Source organism: Bos javanicus, chromosome 19, assembly GCF_032452875.1.
Source record: "Bos javanicus breed banteng chromosome 19, ARS-OSU_banteng_1.0, whole genome shotgun sequence".
NCBI classification, from domain to species: Eukaryota; Metazoa; Chordata; class Mammalia; order Artiodactyla; family Bovidae; genus Bos; species Bos javanicus.
In genome coordinates this window covers 34581084-34603743 of record NC_083886.1, presented here as the reverse complement: position 1 = coordinate 34603743, position 22660 = coordinate 34581084, and the positions used below count along the sequence as shown (strand labels likewise).

General features: G+C 54.8%; 1 protein-coding gene across 1 annotated transcript in view; it reads right to left on the bottom strand.

Annotated features, from left to right (window-relative positions):
• Nucleotides 1-20687, bottom strand: part of LRRC75A (leucine rich repeat containing 75A) — a 34308-nt gene extending 13621 nt beyond the window's left edge. The window contains exon 1 of the mRNA XM_061391151.1: nucleotides 20435-20687. Coding sequence (XP_061247135.1) covers nucleotides 20435-20686 — 252 coding nt within the window. The 5' untranslated portion in view covers nucleotide 20687. The remainder of the gene's footprint in view (nucleotides 1-20434) is intronic.
• Between the last annotated feature and the right edge of the window lie 1973 nt (nucleotides 20688-22660).

Here is a 22660-nt window from a genome sequence, read left to right as displayed (position 1 = left end):
AAAAAGCAACCAGAGATTCACACAGCGTTTCTCAAAGCATGAGGGGCGACCCTCAAGACCCTTTCAGGGGTTCTGTGAGGTCCTCTTTTCCAAATCGGCATGATAAAATTTTCTCTGTCGACTTCAACCAAAACAGCCTACTGCAAGAGATTAAACACAGAGCAGCAGGTATGAGGGTTCAGCTGTCTTCCAAGCCAGCCACACACGAGAGATTCACAACACTCTGAAACAGTGTGGCTCTCTTCACTGTATTTTTTCTTTTGGAAAATATATTTTCACAAAAATTTACTTTTTCCACATGCAAGCTTATTAACTTTTTTATTTATTTTTTTTTAAAGAATTTCTTCTGGGCTTAGAAACATCAAAGTCTTTTAAGATTTTTTTTTTTAATGTGGACCATTTTTCAAGTTTTTATTGAATTTATTACAATATTTCTTCTGTTTCGGGTTTTGGTTTCCTGGCCATGAGGCACGTGGCATCCCAGCACCCCAACCAGAGGAGGTGGAACCCACACCCCCTGCACTGGAAGGAGAAGTCCTAACCACGGGACACCAGGGGAAGTCCTGAGCTTATTAATTTTAAATGAGTGAATAAATAAATATTTTAAATGTTTGTTTTGATTTCTTCTAGGTAGACAGCCTTTATTAGATATGAGCCATGCATAAAAAAACCTCTTTGAGGCCCTCCATAATTTTAAGAGTGTAAAGATTCCTCAGGAAATTAAAAGTAGAGAATTCCCCGGGAGTCCACGGTTAGGACTCAGTGCTTTCACTGCCGTGGGCTCGGGTTCAAGTGCTGGTCAGGGAACTAAGATCCTGTAAGCCACATGTGTGGCCAAAAATAAATAAACAACATTAAAAACAGAACTACCATACAACCCAGCAGTCACACTTCTGGGTGTACATCTAAAGGAGACAAAAACATACTACCAAGGAGATGTCTGCGCGCCCATGTTCACCGAGAAGTTACTCACGACAGCCAAGTCAGAAACAATCTAAATGCCCATCAAGGGATGACTGGATACGGCAGATGTGGTCTCTACAATGGAATACTATTCATCCACAAGAAAGAAGGAAATCCTGCCATTTGCAACAATGTGGATGGACCTTGGGAACATCATGCTCAGTGAGATAAGGCAAAGACAAAGAAAAATACTGCATGACTGCACTTAAATGTGGATCTGAAAAGAACTGAACTCTGAAAAACGCAGTGCGCCGGGGCTGGGGGTGGGGGAATGGGAGATGGTGCTGAAGGTTCGTACTTGCAACGAGAAGATAAGTAAGTCCACAGTACACTGTTAAAGAAATGCACGCAGGTCAGCCGTGAAAGACACCAGAAGTGTTATAAACATCAAGCTTTCTAAGAGATAAGACCTTAAGTGTTACCAACACTAGAAGAAATGTTATTTATGGGACAAAAACAGGGGTGTTGGCTAATGCTACAATGGGAACCATACTGCAGTATGAATGTATCAGATCAATACAGTATATGCCTTAAAATTGTCATATGTCAGTTATATCTCAATTTTAAAAAGAGATAGAACGTATAAAGAGGGCTCTTAATGCCAAAGACACTTGGGGAACTGCAGGGATGGAAGCAGGCGGTACCCTAGGAGACAGTACAATTCACCATGGTCAAAGGGTGGAAACAACCCAAGCGCCCATCAACTTCCATAGGCACATGCATAAAAACGTGGGATATGTCTGCGATGGAATGTTATTCAGACATACAAAGGAACAAAATATGACATATGCTACACCGTGGCTGATCCTTGAGGACTTTATGCTAAAAGAAATCAGTCACAAAAGGAGGGTTCCACACATGTGAAGCAGTCACATTCATAGACGCAGAGTCTATGCATTCATAGACGCATAGAATGGTGGGGGCCAAGGGCTTCCGGGGAATTGCTGTTTCAGGGGATTGAGTTTCAGTTTGCAATATGAAGAGTTCTGGAAACAATAGTGTGATGGTTGCACAATGATGTGAATGAGCTTAATGATACTGAAACATAAAAATAGTTAAGATGGTAAATTTTATGTGATGTGCATTTTTTTTTTTTAATGGGCTTCCCTGGTGGCTCAGCAGTAAAGAATCTGCCTGCCAGCACAGGAGACTCCGGTTTGATCCCTGGGTCAGGAAGATCCTCTGAAGAAGGAAATGGCAACCCAGTCCAGTATTCTTGCCTGGGAAATCCCATGGACAGAGGAACCTGGCGGGCTAAGTTCATGGGGTTGCAAAGAGTCGGGCATGACTGGCTGACTAAACAGCAAAGACAACAACTTTTTAAAAAAGATCCTAAGACACAGGGGACAAACACAGACACCTTCCTGGGAAAGGAGGGAGCAGAAGGGGGCATATTTACGTGGCAATTATTTTTCCTGCCTGTCCCACCTGGTTATTACAGTTTTTCCCACCATGGGTATTTCTAGCTGTGGGTATTTTCTTTAAATTCTCCTTCCATGTCGGGGTCTTTCCATCTACGGACATGGACTTTTCGGAGCCTGTCTCCTCACCAGGAAAGCCGCGCTCTGAGTATCTCTTGACTTTCTCTCTTCCCGTGTTCCACCCACCTCGCCCTCCCGTGGAGGGCCCGGGTTTGCTCAGTCACTGACCTCGTGTCCTGCAGCGTCAACCCCATTCCCACTGCCCCTAGTTAGGACTGTGTGCTGGCTAGCATTCTGAATCCTTGCAATTCTTATTTTCCTCGTTAATCTCCCTTTTCATCTCGCCCTGTTGTTTTCTTTCCATCTCAGCTTGGCCTCTTTTCATGACATTCTGTGCTTTTTTCACAAAGTTCATTTCCTCCGGAACCTGCCATAGATCATTACAGAGTCAGGGTCCGGCCTCCACACATTTCCCTGACGCACAGGATTTTTTCCCCACTTGTTCACCCTTGAAGGAGGGGCGATCTAGTGAGATCCCCCCACCTATCAAGTCTAGTGTGATGCTGTGATTTACAATACATACATACTTGGACTTTCTGGCACGGAGCTCCTAAACCCTCAGAATTTCCTCAATGATGAGAGAGACAAAGGTGACTTTTGTTATGAGATGACATTTTAAAATGCTTTTTGTTAACGAGGTGACTTTTGGAAAGTCCCTTGGTCATCTGGGAATGGGGCTGGTAGCCAGGGGAACCAATCTTGTCATTAGTGAAAGTGAAGTCGCTCAGTCGTGTCCAGCTCTTTGCAACCCCATGGACTGTAGCCTACGAGGCTTCTCCATCCACGGAATGTTCCAGGCAAGAGTACTGGAGTGGGTTGCCATTTCCTTCTCCAGGGGATCTTCCCCACCCAGGAATCAAACCCGGGTCTCCCGCATTGCAAGCAGATGTTTTTACCATCTGAGTCACGAGGGAAGCTCTTGTCATTAGAGGTTGGGAATTTCAGTCCAGCCCCTGGCCTCCAGGGAGGGTACGGGGGATGAAGAGAGTCAGTCACCAGTGGCCAGCAAGGTCATCAGTCAGCATGACTGATGAAGCCTCAGGAAAATCTCCACAGTGCAGGGTCCAGATAGCTTCTGGGTCTGTGAGCACGGGAGGTGTGGAGAGTGGACACCAGGGGGGTGTGGAAGGTCCTGCCCCTCCCCACAGCTGGGTCTGTGCCTCTCTCCCGTCGAGCAGCTCCTGAGTTACATCCACTATGTTAAACTAATGAGTAGAATGTTTTCCTGAGCTCTGTGAACCACTGAAGTGAATTCATCTGACCTGAGGAGAGGGTCGTGGGAACCTACGGCCGAGAGCTGGGCGGTCAGACGCACAGTTGACCACCTGGACCTGTGACTAGAGTCTGCAGTGGGGGCTGTCCTGTGGGACCGAGCCCTTATCTGCGGGGTTGGACACTCTCGCTGGGTGAGTGTCAGAACTGAGTTGAACTGTAGGACACCCAACATGCGTGGGATAACTGTTCGTTGTGGTGAACCACACCCACACGCCGAACTTCTGACCTTGTCCCATGGCTGCCTTCCTGGGGGAAGAGCTGAGTCCACCTCTCAGGTTTTGGTTTGTAAGGAGGCCAGCTTGGCTGGAGGCCACATTCGGGACACTGAGCCAGTGCAACTCTGACCTTGGGGAGGGGTATCTTTGCCCATCACCATGGACTGGGTCTCCCATACTTCAAAAATGAGGTCTGCGGAAAGTCACTATGTGGTCAGTATCCCAGGACCTCCCTGTCCCTGGCCGAGCCCAGGGGCCACAGTGGACTTCCGGTGGCCAAGGCTCTCGGGTTTCCCCATTCTGCCTGCCTGGTGGAGGTGGCGTCTGAGGGCCACTTTCTCTGAATACACTCAGAGAAGCACGGGGAGGGTGCAGGCAGGGGAGGACTCCAGCAGTGCTTTGTCGACCCCCAAACCGTCACTCTCAAGGGGAAGGGTGGCCGCCTGACTTCCTCAGATTGGGGAGAAGGGCTCCCTTTCCCCCAGGAGACCTCGGCTTCCTGGGGGAGCCGGGTGGCTCCGTCTGTCTCAACAGAGCAAGAGGGAGATCCTCCTAGGCTGCCCACCTGTCTCTGTTTTCAGGAATTTTCATCTTTTTTTGGCGTGTCTCCTCAGGTATTTTAGGGGAAAGCTGGGGGAAGCCACACAGGAGGCTGCCACGCACATGCTATTTTAAACCACAACCACCCCCTTCCCTTTTAAGTTCCAGGTTTCAAGCCTGTTTCCAGGAGGGAGGCCCTGCAGGAAGCGAGCTTGTTTCTGTCTCTCTCTTCCAGGCATGAAGCTGCGGCTTCTGCAGTAACACAGTCTGGGGAGGGAGCGGGCGGCCGGGTCCGCATATTAACCAGCAAAAGCGGACAGCTGGCACTGGAGCCGCCGGAGCCTGTGCGCTTGTGCTCTCGTGCTCGGGGTGGGTAATGAGGCTGTGAGCAAACAGGGTCCTCTTGAGGACAGTAATTAGTCCAGAGGGCAAGCAGGGAGCCGGCAGGCTGCTGGTCTCCTCCTGGGCCCAGTGCATCAGAGGTCACTCCTCTGGGGAAGGACACAGACTGGGTACTGGCCTCGCCTGGGTAGCCAGCTGTTTCCCCTCCCCCTTGACATTCTAGCCGCCTTGAGGATTCCCAGGAGAGGGACTGGAACTGTCGGGTACCCACCAGGAGAAGAAGCTAGAGGATCTCCACAGGCAGGGACCCCATGCAGACACCAGGCAGCTGCTCGCTGAATGAAGACAATGGCCTCCAAGGAAGGTGGCTGTTGTTGTTCAGTTGCTCAGTCGTGTCTGACTCTTTGTGACCCCGTGGACTGCAGCACGCCAGGCTTCCCTGTCCTTCACTATCTCCCGGAGTTTGCTCAAATTCATGTCCATAGGGTTGGTGATGCCATCCAACCGTCCTCTGTCGCCCCCTTCTCCTCCTGTCCTCAGTCTTTCCCAGCATCAGGGTCTTTTCCAGTGAGTCGGCTCTTCACATCAGTGGCCAAAGTATTGGAGGAGGAACGGCAAACCACCCCAGTATTCTTGCCATGAGAACAATACAAAAGGAAGGTGGGCAGAGTCTTAAAATGCCGATGGGGATGGAGGAGACACCTGGGGCCAAGCACACACAGAGTGCAAGAAACCGAAACGGATGCACTAGTTAAATGGTAGCCCCTGAAAGACAAGTCCATAATTTCAGTCCCTGGAATGTGTGAATGATGTCTCATTTGGAAAAAGGGTCTTTGCAGATTGATTACCTTAAAGTCCTCAAGATGAGATCATCCTGGCTTATCCAGGTGGGCCCTGAACCCAACAACAGGTATCTGATAAGAGACAGATACAGGGGAGAAGGGGACAGGAAGATGGAGGCAGAGACTGAAGTGATGCAGCCACAACCGTCAGCCTCAGGGGAGACTGGGCTTGACTTGAGACTTCTGGTCTCCAGAACTGTGAGAGAATAAGTTTCTGTTGTTCCAAGTCACCAAAGAGTTTCTCTTGATGGCTCAGTGGTAAAGAACCCACCTGCCAATTCAGGAAGACATGGGTTTGATCCCTGGGTCTGATCCCTGGGTTAGGAAGATACCCTGGAGTTGGACATGGCAACCTACTCCAGTATTCTTCCGGGGATAATCTCATGGACAGAGGAGCCTGGGGGGCTACAGTCCACGGGGTGGCAAAGAGTCAGATGCAACTAGACAATAACAAGTCACCAAATTAGAAGTCCTGGGAGACAACAGATGGAAAGGAGGTGACGTGTTTCTCAGTGATGCACCTGGATGAAAAGAAAAGGTCAGGCCAAGTGGGCTGGAGCCCTTTTCTCCTCTGACTGCTGCTGACCTCGGGCAGGAGCACAGCTGCAGGCACCTGGGAGCATCACCAGCAGAAACATCCTTGCTGTTTTCACCGGTCCTGGGTCCTCTCTGGATGAGTGTACCCCAACACACTCTCCCTTGCTGTCTGCTCCCAGAGGCGGGACTGGGCTGGTCAGAGATGCTCCCTGAGATGGCGCCAAGCCCAATATAAGAAAGAATGTTTAAAAAAACAAGTGGTAAAAGAAATCAATGGGCATCCCTGGTGGCTCCGTGGTAAAGAATCTGCTCACCAGTGTGGGAGACTTGGGTTCAATCCCTGGTCTGGAAAGATCCCACATGCTGTGGAACAACTAAGCCAGTGCCCCACAACTACTGAGTCTGTGCTCTAAAGCCTGGGAGCCGTAACTACAGAGCCCGTGCTCTGCAACAAGAGAAGCATGTGCAATGAGAAGCTGAAGCACAGCAACTATAGAGTAGTCCCTGCTCTTTGAAACTACAGACAAGCCCACGTGCAGCAACAAAGACCCAGCATAGCCACAAATGATTAAATAGATTATTAGGAAAAAAACATTCTGACACATGCTCCAACAGAATGAACCTTGAGGACATCATGCTAAATGAAGTAAGCCAATCACAGAAGGGTCTCAGACTGTATTATTCCACTCATATGAGGTCCCTAGAGGAGCTGAATCCATAGAAACAGGAAGTAGGATGGAGGCTGCCAGGGGCTGGGGGAGGTGGTGCAGAGCTGGTGTTTAATGTGGACAGAGTTGTAGTTTGGGAAAACGAAGTTCTGGAGGTGGACGGTTGCATGACAATGTGGATGTGCTTAATGTCACTGAACTGTACTCCTCAACGTTGGTTAAAGGAAGTTTTATGTCATCTATGCTTTACTACAACTAAAAAAAAAAAAATCAAGTGATGAGTTCACAGGCCCTGGAGGTATGTAAGAAGCAGAGAGATCTCTTAGCTCAGTGGTGGCAGGATTTCTGTACCAGGAGGGAAGGGCTCTCTAAGGACTCTCTCTCCCTTCTGGCTCCCTGGGAATCATCGTTAGTGTGGCCTTGGATGCAAGATCCTGGAGCCAAGGGTGTGCAGCGTGCGCTGTCCAGGAGGACATCCAGGAGGAAGCTGAAGAGGTGGGGCCTCGAGGGAGGAAAGCTCTGGGAAAGACCATGAGAGGAACAACGACAGACAGAACCCAACCCAGAGAGGAAGCCACCCGGATGGGGAGTTGGAGGAGGAAAAGTCTGGGGGTGGGAGGTGGAGGTGGAGGACTGCAGAAGGAGGAAACTGGAGGACTTTGGAGACCACCCCCTGGAGGTGGCACTGGGCCTGTGGCTCCCCTGCTCCCTTGACAGTGTCCTTAACTCAGACAGGGTTGAATCAACCAGGACATAACGGGAGTGAAGTAGCTCAGATACCTCAGAAATGTGTCAATCTGGCATCTTACACATTTGTAACCTTTTAGAGGATCAAGTGGGCTTCCCAAAGAAACTGCCTGCCAAAGCAGGAGATTTAGGAGACTCCGGTTCAATCCCTGGGTCCGGAAGATCCCCTCAGGGAGGGCACGGCAACCCACTCCGGTATTCTTGCCTGGAGAACCCCATGGACAGAGGAGCCTGGTGGGCTACAGTCCATGGGATCGCAAAGACACAACGGAAGGGACTTAGCTCCCATACACAGAGAATCAGGTAAGTCAGAGAACCTAACAAATGAGACCTGCATTCCAATTTGAAAGGTGTGAGTGAGTAACTGAGGTTGGGCTTATGATTTTAAGCAGCCTGCCAAGGGAGGATTTGGCCAAGTCTGTGACAGTTTTGAAATGTTTAACAGAACTTCATATCTACCCTATTTATAAGCTTAATATGTTACATTTTAAGAACTGCTTAGGAGCTTGGGAAAGTCCTGCTTTTTAGGATGGCTATTTACAAACTTAGGAAAACTGGACATATTAAATTTGTAAGAACACTAAGATATCTAAATAAATTTAGTTAATGAAGTTATAAGCCTCCTACCCTTAAATGTGACCATTGAAATCTACTAGATTCATAAACAAAATAATGGCATTTGTAGATTAAACTTAAAATGTTAGGGAAATGGTAGGCTTTAAGTTTTTCAGTTCAATATAGTGAATCATAACTGAGAAAATCAAGCACCCATGAGCACTGTGCGTACATGTGTGTATATATATGTGTGTATACATATATGTGTGTAGGGCAAGTGTGTATGTACATGTGTGTATATGTGTATGGATGGGTGTGTATATGTAAATGGGGTGTTTGTGTATGTTTGTGCAGTTTGTATGTGTGTATATATTAATGTGTGTGTGTGTGGAGCGTGTGGTGTCTGCACAAAAAGGCCCCAAGGACTCTGTAAACCTCCCAGGGACACAACAACGAGGCCGAAGTCGGTTGGCAGGCAGCTGTCCTTGTCCTTGTGTCCCCGGGGAAAGAGGTATTGAGTGTGCCCACACCCACACCCACACACTCAGACTTTGGAAACACCAAACAGCAAAGCAAAAGTCACGAAAGCAATCTCTGCCCTGGCCTCTCCTTGAAGGAAACGTGCCAGTGCTGGCCTGCTTGCTGGCGAGCCCACTCCTGCCGGGTGCAGGGGAGGAGCTGGAGCCCAGGAGATACCCACGGGCACTGCTGGCAGGCCTCCCCACAGGCCCCAGTCACCACTGCCCCCTGCCTGCTGACCCACCTGGCTGAGGGGCAAGGATGGGCTCTGGTCCCATCCCCCGTTCTCATGAACGGGCTCTCATGGGCCCGTGCTCATCCCCCAGGGGTGGCTGGTGACTCCTGTGCTCCCATGACCACTGGCCCTGTGGGGTCTGAAGGTGGGCAGGCACCCCTCCTCAACCGTGACAAGTGCCCGCGGGTCTGCTCTCCCCGCCAGGATGCAGCAGGGTGGCTTCATGGCTGCATGCTGTTTGTGTTTTAACTTTGAAGTCTTTAAAATAGACACCCTTTGCACAAAGCAGGCCTCTGGAAAACACATGTCTGACCACTGCCAAGTGTAATTCAATTAAAATCCAAGAAGCAGCAGTAGCAACAAATAAATAACAAAAGGATGCTTTCTCTTCAGAAAATCATAAAATCAGCTGGAGGCCCAGTAGGCCTGAGGGGGTCTGCTCTGCTCTCTGTGGTCACGGGTCCACCCAGGCTCTGCTGGGGCATGATAGGAGCCCCCAGACCCAGGCTTGAGTTAGCCCCTAGGTCAGTGTGGCCCTGGGCACCCTCCTGTCCCGCTGTACGACAGCACCCCCACCTACAAGTGAGCTTGTCACCAGCTCTTTCTTCCCAGAAAGTGGGAGAGAACAGCAGAAGAGGCCTGGATCACCAGGGTTTGGAACCCATAGAAGAAATTCAGCAAATAGCACTGCATTCCCCCCATCGGACCTTTCAGCTACTGTGCTTTATGACTCTGAAAGGTTGGTGGCATTCCCACTATTATACTCCCCAATCTTCCTTTCCAGTCCCAACCAGCTCCGCATCTTGTGGGTCTGGGATTCTACAGAAAGACTGGGGCCAGCGGGTCCCTGAGGTCTACCGGCTCCTACACTCGATGGATTCTCAGCACTCTGTCATCCATCCTGCATCCTCCAGATCTCTACTTAGGAAATAATCTGTCGCTGAAGCCTTCCGAAGCGCACTTAAGCCCATTTGTCTCTCTTGTGGTTAATGTTGTCCATTTTAAATGAAAGGTTTGGTCCATTGTGGAGGGAAATGTAGGTGACAAAGAGGTGGCGGGGGTGACTTCCAGGCTCCTTCTATCTGGCTCCCTGACAACCTGCTTTCCAAGCAGGACACATCTCATGGAAATAGCCTGTTTCTCAGGGTGAGAAGTCAAGGACCTGAGGGTTGTGAGCAAGTGGCAGAGACGGGGGTGGAGTGGGCCCTGGAATTTCTTACTCCACCTCCCACAGCTGCCAGCCCTTGGAGAACATATGTAAGTCAAGGTTGTCCAGAGAAACAGAACTGATAGGGTGTGAGTGGATGAGAGGGAGAGGAGGGAGGGAGGTGTAAGGAATAGTGACCATGGGATCTGGCAAATCTGAAACCTGGACGGCAGGCTGGGACCCCAGGAAGAGCTGCTGCCACCACCTCCTCAGTCTAAATACAGCACCCCCGCCCCCAGCCTCTCCTCTCAAGGTCTCAACCGATCGGACAAGGCCCACCCACGTGTGGAAGGCCGCCTGTTTACTCAAGGTTGACTGATGTAACGCTGCTGCTGCATGTGTGCTAGTCACTCAGTTTGCCCTACTCTCTGTGACCCCATGGACTGTAGCCCACCAGGCTCCACCAGGCACGGGATTCTCCAGGCAAGAATACTGGAGTGAGGAGCCATTCCCTTCTCCAGGGGATCTTCCTGACCCAGGGATCCAACCTGGGTCTCCTAAACTGCAGGCAGATTCTCTACCATCTGAGCCACCAGGAAAGCCTGACTTAATGCTAATATCATCTTAAAAATATCTTTGCAGTAAACTCTAGACTCACATCTCACCAGAAACTGGGTACCATGACCTCACCAAGAAGGCACATAAAATCAACCGCCCCCGCACACTGAGAGTCTTTACCACTTTACTTTTTTTTTTTATTTTTTATTTTGGCATGTAAGATGGTTCCCCAACCAGGGGTTGAACCCAGGCCTCCACAGTGAAGGCCCCAAGTCCTAACCACTAGGCCACCAGGGAACCCAAAGGGTCTTTACCACTTTCAATCTCTAGGTCAGAGGCAAGGCCCCAGGCACAGCCTCCAAGAGCAGAGATGAGTCACACGGGATGGGAAGTCCAGCTCGAATCCAGCTCACACCCAGGTGCGGGGCTCGGGGGGAAGTGCAGGGAGAGGAGGAAAAGGCCCCCCAGGCTCCTGGCTGAGGGTGAGCCCTGCCCATTTCCCCAAGGCCTTTTCTCTGGGCAGTGGGGAGGGCAGGAGTGGACCAGGGAAGGAGCTCTGGCCGGCAGACTCCGCCCCACCCCACTCCTCCTCGGGGCCTCACTGCCCCACAAGTGGAAGAACCTGGGGCCACAGCCAGCAGCACCGAGAGGTATCGGTGAGTCCCAGAGACTGCAGGGCCAGGGCAGCGTCCCTGGGGAGGGAGCGGTTCTGCCCGTCTCCGGGAGTCACAGAGTTTGTCCTCATTTTCCAGGGACTCTGGGAGGGCGGCCGTGCAGGTGGAGGTGGGTGGAGTGAAAGGGCCCAAGCAACAGGCCCACGAAGGCCCAGAGCTTCCTGCCAGGGTCTCAGGCTCTCTCCCATCCCAGGGTCCCTGGGTTCTGCCCACAGGTTCTCCTCAGCAGCCAGACTCCCTCCAGAGCAGGGCCCACGTGTGACACACCTGCTCGCACGTCCCCAGCCAGCTGCCCCCGCTCCTCTGGGTTTCCTGGCCAGCTGCCACCAGTCTTCCAAAAGCTGTTTCTCTAATTCCACCCCACTGCCCGCTCTCCTATTCCAGGCCTTCCCCCACCTCCCAGAGCCCCGTGCCCCCCAGAGTGCCCCCACGTCTGAGCCCTAGCTCATGGATCATCCTCCCAATGAGACACGTCACAGCACAAATACCTTTATCAAGCTCCCCGTGCCTAACCGCGCCTATTCTCAGCCAGCAGGCGATTTCTGGAGACGTGAGAATTCTCACAACGGGTAACTTGGAATCTTCCATGTCTGTTTCCATCTCCGAGAACCTTCCCCTCCCGATGGTCCCTAGGCTGGCAGCTGCTTGGAAACCCCGTGGGAGTTTTTACCCCAAAACTCCACAACTCCAGGAGAAAACGGGGATGAGGTCTGCGACTGGGAATGACAGGAAGTCCAGAAAACAGGCTCATTCCAGGAAAACCCAACTGAAGGGAGTTCTTTTATCTGGAGAGGTGGATGGAGGTTATTTACAGGAAACGGGAGCATCCAGAATGCGTTCATGCTAAGTCACTTCAGTTGTGTCTAACTCTTGTGACCCCATGGACTGCAGCCTGCCAGGCTCCTCTGTCCAGGGGATTCTCCAGGCAAGAATACTGGAGTGGGTTGCCATTTCCTTTTCCACAGAGACAGGGATATAAACAGTCTGGGAAGCTGGAGGGGAATTCCTGGGTCCCCAGGACATGGGTGGGGATTGGAGATGATGGGAGCTTAGCAAAGAAGGTGTCTTGAAGGTCCCTGTGCTCCTAAGTCCTATGGGCCTGACTCCAGACTCACTGAAGGCATCTTTGACTCTGTTTGACACCACTGGGAGAGGCAGGAATGTTAGGCTGGAAGAAGGTGCCCAATTGCTTCAGCTTCCCAATTGAGGAGGAAGGGGACAATCGTCCGGCTCAGAGGCAGAAATCATCCCATTCTGGCTGGCATTGCACTGCTACCTGCTTCAGGTGACATGGGAAGGCTGTGCCCGAGGGCCCACATGGGAGAAAGGCTGAGCCTCCTGACTGGCTTCAGCTGATAAAGACTGGACTTCTGCATGACTTCACCAAGGTGGCTAAGTACAGCTGTGCAGGGTGTGCACTGCACAAGGGTGTCTGGGTGGAGTTGAACTTGCTGAGCTTTGACTGTGTCTCCACCAACCAGACAGGTGTCTCCTACTTCTCACAAAGGCACTGTGTGGGCCTGGGGTGGCCTTACATCTCCCTGGAGGCAACTGAGGGGATGAGGCATCCTTGGGCCCTCTGCACTCCTCACTGAATGGCCTTCACAGCTCCAGTCCTTGGCTGCCAGGAGCAAGGGTGTGGCCACGCTCCATGGAGCGGCAGTGAGCTCATGAAACATGCCCCTTACAGGAACCACTCTCTCTTCAGGCTGGGTTCTGCTATCCTCTTTCTCCAATATTAATTCATCTTGGCCACCACCATCTCAACATCTTATTTTAACAAATAAGCCACTGAAAAAAGTACCAGTTAGGTCTTCCCTGGTGGCTCAGTGGTAAAGAATCTACCTGCCAATGCAGGAGATGTGGGTTTGATCCCTGATTTGGGAAGATCCCACATGTCACAGAGCAACTAAGCCCGTGCACCACAGCTACTGAGCCTGTGCTCTAGAGCCCGTGCTCTGCAACGAGAGTAGCCACCGCAACGAGAAGCCCAAGCGCTGCAACTAGAGAGTACCCCATTCTCCGCAAGAGAACAGTCCATGCAGCAACAAGGCCTAGTGTAGTCGATATAAATAAAGAAAAGAAAAAGTGCCACTTGGAGAATGTGCTGGGGGACAGATGGGGACCAAGGGCATGAGAAGGGGGTGTGGGCAGGAGAGGCTCAGGCCTGAGTACCAGGGCCACTTGCAGGGGCTGTCAGGGCAGGTGAGACAAAGCCCCACCTGGGAGCTGGTCCACTTGGGAGCCCTGAGGGAGGAGAGGTTTGTGCCTGTATGTGGGGATCAGTCCTAGCTCTTGCACAAACTGGGGACAAGGGAGTGACATCAGAGCATGACAGGGTCTCTGGCTCACGTGTGAATGAACGGGTCCATCCTGAGGCCACAGGAGCCTGGTAGAAGCTGTGAGGCAGTCAGGAACCTCAGTGGTTACCTCAGCCCCACAGCCTCTCACTGTGCTGGTGGGCAAACTGAGGCCAGAGAAGGGAAAGGGGCTGGCGAGTTAGAGTTAGGGGCCCCCGGTCCCCAGAGAAGGCTGCCACAACTTGGAGCCCTTTTTCGAGGCCCTGCTGAGCACATGCTGGCTTCCTGATCCTCATAATCTGTCCATGAGGTGGGGGAACAATTTTACTCCCGTTTCTCCTGCCTCCCGGGGCCTAGAGCAGTGCCTGGAGGGGCAGACACCAGACTGTATGACAGACAAATCTCTTAGAGGTCTTATTTTGGCTCATCTGTATTTTCTCATTTTTGAACAATTGTCTTGTTCAGTTGCTCGGTCATGACAACTTTGTGACCCCGTGGACTGCAGCACTCCAGGCTTCCCTGTCCTTCACTAACTCCCAGAGTTTGCTCTACCTCATGTCCACTGAGTTAATGATGCCATCCAACCATCTCATCCTCTGTCGTCCCCTTTTCTTCCTGTCTTCAATCTTCCCCAGCATCAGGGTCTTTTCCAATGGGCTGGCTCTTCACATCAGGTGGCCAAAGTATTGGAGTTTCAGCTTCAACATCAGTCCTTCCAATGAATATTCAGGGTTGATGTCCTATAGGATTGACTGGTTGGATCTCCCTGCAGCCCAAGGGACTCTCAAGAGACTTCTCCAGCACCACAGTTCAAAAGCAGCATTGTTCAAAACAATGATGATGCACTGTTTTTTTTTAAAAAAGAAAACCTACCATTTCTTACTTTAAGTGAGATCCTGTCGACCTCATAGGACTATTTAAAGAGCTAAATAAACAGGAGAAAATGCTTTATGGACCGGGAAGCAGGGCACGGGCAGGAGGGATGTCCCTAGAACTTCCCCCACTCAAGGCGCTGGCCCCTACCAGACTAGACAACGAAATGACCCCCACTCCTTCCTGTTCTCACGGTCCCTGGCTGCCTTCCTGCCATGAAGGCTAGGGGGTGGGGGCAGCCCTGGGAAGCTGACCAAGATGATCTGAACAACAGAGATGCAAAGTCTGCTTCTCACCCAGGGAAAGGGAGAGACACAGAGAGGAGACGGTGGGAGGGGGAGCGGGAGAGGCCGAGAAAAGCTGGGATGCAGAAGACAGCGTGGGCGGGGGCAGCCGTGGCTGGGGGCACGGCCCTCAGGCCCGACGTGAGGCCACCCTGCAGGTGAACACTACCCTTCTCCACTCCTGCCTGACTCCTTGTCTATACTGGTGAAGATGAAGTTAGAAACATCGAAATGCCACATCGCCTGAACAGCAGCCGTCGGCAGAACTCCATATGGCTGCAGCAGCCAGGAGTCTGAGCTAATAAAAGTTGAAAAAAAAAAAAAAAGAAGGCTGGGAAATGCTCCCAGAGAGCCACGTGGGCGCCGCTTGGGCCAGCGAGTGGGGTGGGGAGGAGAGCCAGGCACTGTGAAGGCCAGCCCCCACCCCTGCCTGGCCGGCCAAGGTCACTGTGCTCATTAGGACAGCCACCTCTTCCAGGGGCAGCGATGGAGCCTGCCATTTTTGACCACTGCCCCCACCCCAACCCCTGTTTCTCCTAATGAGAGTGGATAGGACACAGCTGGCAGGCCAGGGGAAGGAAGTGGATGGCAGGTTGAGACCCCCACTTTGGGGAGGGGATCTCCTCAGATGTGGACCCCACCCCTCAAGCATCCTGATGGGGAAGCCAGACCAAGACCTGAGTCACCTGGAAACTCTCTTGCAGGTGGCTTCTGCCTGCAGGAGGTCGGGGGAGTGTTTTGGCGGGTGCAGGGGGAGCCCGAAGGAGGTCTCTCCCCACCAGACCTGCAGTCAGGACAGCTGGCTCAGCCTCAGGCCCTGGCGTCACTCCTGGCCATACAGAGGTGGCCGCATCCCTGGCCTTGGAAACCAGCAGAGCAGGCCCTGGTCTGGGGCTCCCCCTGCCTTGGCACCACTGGAAATGCCCAGCCTGGCCAGAGAGCAGCAGGGCTTAGAGAGGGAGGAAGCTGTCTCTCTGCGGATGGAATCAACATGATTCAGCACAAGGAGCGTGGAGGCCGGGCCCTCCCGCCAGGCTCCACTCCCTGCTGCCACCTCAGCGGAGGCCCCAGACGGCACCTGCCATGGGGTCCCTGTGGTGCCCACGGAGCCTGGGCACCATGCCACTCCTCTCTCCAAGAACACCACTGCCTGGCGGGCTGCCAGGAACAGCAAGCCCTGTGGACAGGGCTCCTGGGAATCCAACCAAACGAAAGCAAACTTGCCAGATCTCTCGACCACACCCATGGGCCTGGCAAATAAGCCCCGGGGTGCGCAGCCCAGACCCAAGGGCTTGCTGGGGACACACCAAGACAGCGTGTCCCTGGCGCACGACTCACTGCAGCTCGCCACAACCTGTGGGTGTCAACTGCCTGCCAGGGACAGAGGTGGTGGTGGGGGTCTCCACTCTCAGGAAATGTGGGACTTAGTCTAACAAAATGGACAGCGGGAAAAATGACGTACATACGGACGGTTAAATCCATACAGCCTAACGGGCAACTGAATCTCAGAGTCCATGGGCTGACGTGGCCCAGGAAGGTGGCCTTGGAAACATAAGGAGCATTCCATGGAAATGAGGACGTGCATCCCAGGTGGAGAAGAATAAGATCAAGGCTAAGGGTGGGGAACTCCCTGATTATTCTGGGGGTTGTCAGATGAAAAAGGCAACCTCTTGCTCATCTTTCTGCCGAGCTTCTGGGTCCCCAGGGAGACTTATCCAGACCCCTGGGGCAGCCAGCACCCTAGGTTCCTGAGGGCTCTTTTCTGCATTGCGGGGGTGGCTTGTGTTCCCAGGTGTAGCGTGAGGCCAGCCCAGTCACCCTGGTCATATGGCCTGAGCCACAGCATCAGGCTGACCCTAGAACTGCCCTGCCCAACAAGGCTGCATCGTATAAACCAACCCAATCAGATCCTCTTTACAGAAAAGCTGGGAGATGGGCCACTTCAGCCTGGCGTGTGCTGGGGGAACTGAGCCCCTACTCTGGTGCTCCATGAGGCTGGGAGACGACCGAGTCTGGGACCTGGGGACTCAGAGCAACCCCTGTACCCAAGAGATGACCCCCACCTCCTACATGGGCTGGCACTCGCCCTCTCTCCACGACTAATGGGTCCTTCTTCCCAGGGCACCTTGAAGACTGCAAATGTGAGCCGAAGACTTAGGAAGCAACACCTGGAGAAGGGGGAGGTCTGGAGGAGGGGACCGGAGCAGCCTCTTTCATCCACAATTAGCTTCTTTCACCCCCCAACTCCCTGAGCACTGCCCCACACTGCTTCTGAACTTTCAGTGAGTTCTGGCCCAGACTGAGCCCTAGTCAGACAGACAGAATCTAAAACCTCCTGGGCCCGGCCTGAGAAAGGGGACCGAGACCCTGCCAGCAGGCCGGCCAGACCCCAAGCAGATTCTCTTGTTCCTTGCCGTTGTTGCCGTGAGAACGGGTTTAGGTTTGCAGAGCCGACGCAATCTCACACAGTTGTAGCATCTGGTCTGCTCAGTACCTCAGATACCCTCAGGGAAACGAGGAACACAACTCACAGGTTATCGGCTGGGTCTCAAGTGGGAGCAGACTGAGGACCAGAATGCAAGCTGCCCGAGCTGACCCTTGGCCCTAGGCTCTTCTCAAGATGGCACAGCTCCTCAAGGGAAGGGGACTCCCCTTGGCTCCTTCCCTCAGCAGGCAGCTTCCTGGGAGCCTGCTTCCCTCCCCACTGCACAGCTCAGCATCCTAAACACCAAGGAGGCCTCCCTATACTGCTTGGGCAAGGGACATGCAGGGACAGGCTGGAGAGTCTCCAGTCAGGAAACTCCCCCAAATCTAAGACCAGAGAGACTCCTAGATTCAGAAGCAGAGGCACCGGCAGCCACAATCCTTCAGCCCACTGCGACTGTCACACATGGTCCCCAGGCCCCTGTTTCCACATCCTGAGCCAGTCGCAAGTCACACAGGTGGGGAAGGAGAGGTCCCAGACGGGGGTATATTCTGAACCTGGGGTCTGTGAACCCTCCAACATTCTTGCAGGACTGTGAATGTTGGCGCATTGTTCTGGGAAGAGTGTGGAGAGATCGTTCAGGGCTACAAAGAGCTCACGGCCCATAGAGACCAGGACAACCTCCAGCCCCCTCCCACAGGGCTCTGGGCAGCCACACACATGGACAAACACAGGAGAAGGTGAGGATGACCGTGACCGTGACCGTCTGGGCTCCCGTTCCCTCTGCCTGTTCACCTGCTCACCGATGCCCACCCTTGTGCTCTGTGGGGCAGGAACGGTGTCCCAGCATGACCGAGCCCTGAGCTCTGCACACCCACCTCCGTCTCCTGTTACTGATGCGCCCCTGCTGGTCTGACCCTAGGGAGCCCTGGGTGTTTCCTGTCTCTCAGTGACTGCTCATTCGCTTTCTGAACATCACCACCCCCGGCCTAGAGGAGGAAACTGGAAAGGAAAACAAGATTTGGGGGAAAGAGCCACTTCTGTGCACACCACAGATGCAGCTCCTCATCCCTCCAAACAGCCTCAGGGTCCTAGAAAACCACCTCTTGCTTCCCACGGACATTTGGACACTGGGGCTCCCGTCCCATGCTGCCCAGGGCTCCCAGCCACTCCCTGGAGGGCCCTGATCTGCACCTTAGGCAGGTCCGTTGCCGGCTCTGCAGAGCCCACAGACCTCAACCAGAGGTCACGAGAGCCCAGGACGTGCCTGGAGCAGGAGGGCAAGTTATTCTGCTGTTTTCACAGCAAAGGGGAAGCCTGGCTGACCTCCTCCGACCCCCATCAGCTGTGCCACTGTGTCAGGACAGAAGAGTGTCAGGACACCAACGAGACACCATCTGTCAGGAAATGCTCCCTATCTCAGGGACGCTGTGGGTGACACAGACAGTATTAGTCGCTCAGTCGTGTCTGTCTCTGTGACTCCATGGACTGAGGCCTCTATCCATGGAATTCTCCAGGCAAGAATATTGGAATGGGTAGCTATTCCCTTCTCCAGGGGATCTTTCCGACCCAGGGATGGAACCCAGGTTTCCCGCATTGCAGGCGGATTCTTTACTGTCTGAGCCACCAGGGAAGCCTGTGGGGGACACAGGGATGTGTCTACTCTCCAAAAACCAGGGGGAAGCTCAGGTTCTCCAGGATGTGGAATCACACTCATCCTGTAGGCCCCACCCGAACGACTGGCCCTGACTGGCCCTCGAGAACAGGGGCTGCACTCTGCTTTTTCAGCCCCAGGGGGGCGTGCCTTGACCCCCACCGTCAGCCCCTCCATGGTCCTGTACCCTCTGCAGCACCCACCCCAGTGCTGGGAGACAGCATACGATCAGAGAAAGCATCTCACCGTCTGCTTGCAAATGGATATGATGGTCTGGAAAACCCATTATTCTGATAGAAAGCAAAACAGTTTCCGCAGAGGCCATACCCTGGCTTTCAGTTCTTGAAAGACAAAGAAACACACACCACTAAAAAGTTACTAAGTGTGGAATGTCATCTTTCTCTGAAGATTCAGTTCAGAGATGGAACCTGGGGAAACAGCGGCGTCTCAGGTTGCCTTCTGGATGCTGTTTGGGAAAGTGGAGGGGAGAGCAGAAACCCCAGGCTTCCCAAGCCCCCAGGCCTCTGCCTCCCTCTCCCTGTGCGCACACACCTTGGGAACACACACTCCAGGATGACCACACACCAGATACACAGTGGGGTAGGGGGGTGCTACAGACTCCAGGAGGGATGAGGGTCTGATTGATTTCTGAAGCTCCCCCCAGGAAGGCTCTCTGACGGCCTCTTTCAACAGTGATGGGAGAACTTCGGACAGGCCACCTCAGAGCCCCTTCCCCATCCCCACTGGACTCCACCACTGAGCCAGAATATGGGGCTTTGACTCAGCTCCCCTGCAAAGGTCGGCCAAGAGAACCCCGAGGGATGCAGGAGGGGTGCCTTCCTGCCTCTCTCCCACTGGACAGAATCCACGGAAGGGATGAAAAAGTGAAGAAGGAAAACAAGCCCAAGAGAAGTGGACAGCAACGGCTCCAGGGAGACCCAAAGCAGAGGGGACCCGCCAGAGGTGCCAAGGCAGTCCCTAACCAGGGGGATCAGGCTGACGGCAGGGTGCAGGCAGCCTTGGAAGGCCCTGCGGCCAGCCGGTCCCACGGGAACCGGGCCAGCTCCCCCGCCCCACCGCTCGGCTCCAGGCTGAGCTCCGGTCAAAGTTAGTCAGAGGAGAGAAGACGTGTCTCCCACCTGAACCCCCTCTCACCCAGGGTGCCTCCCGACGAGCGAAGCCCCTGGGGGCTAGAATCTCACCAGTCCCAGAGCTGTGCCCTTGGACTCCCCCTGGGGAAGCTGACAACTGCGCATTCCTTGAGGACCCTTGATGGGAGAGACTGCCAGTGGGTAGGGGGTAAGAGAAGCACCTTGGCGCAGGCAGGCGTCCCCTCCCGCCCACCGCCCCGGGCCAGCCTCCTCCGCTACCTGCGGAGGAGAGAAACGGGGACGTTATTCCAACAGGTCCCCCTCGGCCGGGCCTCTCCGGGCAGCCTTCCTCCGCCCTGCCCCGAGGCCTCAAATTCAGAGGCAGCGCCGAGGCACCTGCGGCTAGACCGGGCCCGGTCCCCGCGAGAAGGGGCCCGGGCGGTGCCCCTGGTGCCCCGGGGCCTCCTGGGCAGGGGCGGGGCGCCCCCGCGGCCCCTCCCGGCGCTCACCTGGCGCAGGTGCTGCAGCAGCGTCCCCGCCTCCTCCCGCCGGCCCTGGCGCAACATCCGCAGCAGCTCCTGGACCATGCCGACGCGCCGGTGGTAGGGGGGCAGCCCCGCGCCCGCGCCCGCGCGCCCCGCCTTGTCCCCGGCGCGCAGCAGCAGCGACGCCCAGAAGTCGGGCCGCTCGCGCCGGGGGCCGGGCGCCGCGCCGGGGCCGGCTCGCTCCGCCAGGCTGCCCTTGGTCTGCCGGGTGCCCATGCCGCCGCCGCCGCCGCCGCTGCCGCGCTCTCCGCGTCCCCGCCGCCGCCCGCCCGCCCCTCGGCCGCCCGGCGCGCGCCTCCCGGGCGCAACTTTGGGGGAACTGTTGCGCGCGGGCGGGAGGGCGGGCGGGGGCGCTGGCCACGCTCCTCCTCCGCGCTCCCCGGGCGCGCTCCCCCGGCGCTCGCCGCCCGCCGGCCCCGCCCCGGCCCGGCCGCCCCGCCCCCGGCCCCGCCAACGCGCGCCTCCGGGCTCGGCGCGCCCCTCCTCGCCTCGCCGCCCCTTGGCTCCGCTCGCCCGCCCTGCGCCCCCTCCTGGTCCTCACCACGTTCCCCAGATGCTACACGATCGCGCGTGGATGAGACCTACGGAGCGGGGTGGGGGGACATGCGCCCGGAGACATGCTGAAAGTTTGGAGAATCGAGGCGGAGCGGGGCTGGGGTCTCAGCCCCAGAGTCGGGTTTCTCAAAGTGGGCGCCGCGGAGAATCCGCTCCCAAGTCGTCCGAGGGCTTGTTGAGAACGCCGACTCCCGGTCTCGCCCCAGACCCGGTCAGTGAAAATCTCCGCCGTGGGACCTGGCGGTCTGCATTTTTAGCTTCTTGGCTGATTCTGATGGACACTCCTTTGAGACTCGGCCAGTGAGGGCCGGTGGTGGTGCAGAAACCAGGTGCAAGGCTGTGTTAGGCCGAGCCCGTAGCCTGCATCAGTCCAGTCTCAAAGGAGCTGGACCATCCAGGGGCAAAGAAGAGTCCTTTTCTCTTGTTTTTGCTAGTACACCTCCAGAGAAGGGTCCTGGGGGTATACCCCATGCAAAGCAGCAGGAGCATGCCTGCAAGTAGGCCCGACTGCATGTCCTACTGTTTCCATTTACCTCCCACCCCACCCCACCTGGCCAGACCAACCCTCCTGTCTTTAGTGCACCCGATCACCCCCTGGCTCAGACGGTGCTTGGAACGCCCAGGACAGCGCAGCCAGAGAGAAGGCCCAGGCACCTGGGGACCTTCCCCAGCCGGACCGCGGACCACCAGAGGCCTGGGGTGACTGCCCTGGTCCCAGGTTGGGGCTGCAGGAGGAGCAGCAGTCATGTCTCTTGCCTCTGACCCAGGGCCTGGGTGCTGCTTTGGGACAGCATGGGCTGTGGGGCAGGAGAGCTGGGGTCTGCTGTGTCCTGAGCCTGGAGCATCCGGTATGTCTCTTCCATGTGGGATGAGAACACTGTGCCACGAATTGGGAGAGTTAAGATCGGGGTGGTGGTGTCAGAAACTCCGAGAGGATACACGTGTCCCACTCTGTGAGTAACTGCTGGGTCAACCCCCAGTCCCTGGAGGACGGCCCTGTGTGCCCCTCACTGGCTTGCTCTTCCCTTTGGACGTCCGGCTCCCGAATGCCCAGCTCTGCTGGCAGAGAGCATTCAGTCTTCCTGAAGGCTGGTTTCACAGGGCTGGGTGACATCTTCCAAATTAATCCCCACCCTTTGTGTGTGGGCATCTCCAGAGGACCCCAGCTGGGAGACACTTTGGTGCCTCTCATCTCTAACCTGCAGGATCACAGGCAAGGTGGCCACCAGGAAACCTGCTGACCTGGCCCCTTCCCAAGGATGGTGGGCTCCCTCCACCTGGAGGCACACTGCAGCTGGAGTTGGCACGTTGACTGGCCGGAGGGCATGGGGCTGGGACAACACCATCTTGGTGGAAGGTGGCCCAGGCGATCCTTAGAGTGGGGTCTACTCTCTAGTTGTGGTACTCGGGCTCCCGCATGGGCCTGGTTTCTCTGCGGCATGTGGGATCTTCCCAGCTCAGGGGTGGAACCGTGTCTCCTGCACTGCCAGGTGGATTCTTTACCACTGAGCCACCAAGGAAGCCCTCTTCCATCTGTTTAGAAAGGAAACTTGTAGTTGCTCCCGTCTCTCCGTTACCAAGGCCCCATCTCTCTTCTTTCCTTTTGAGCCAAGTTTCTTGGAAATGCCTAGTATT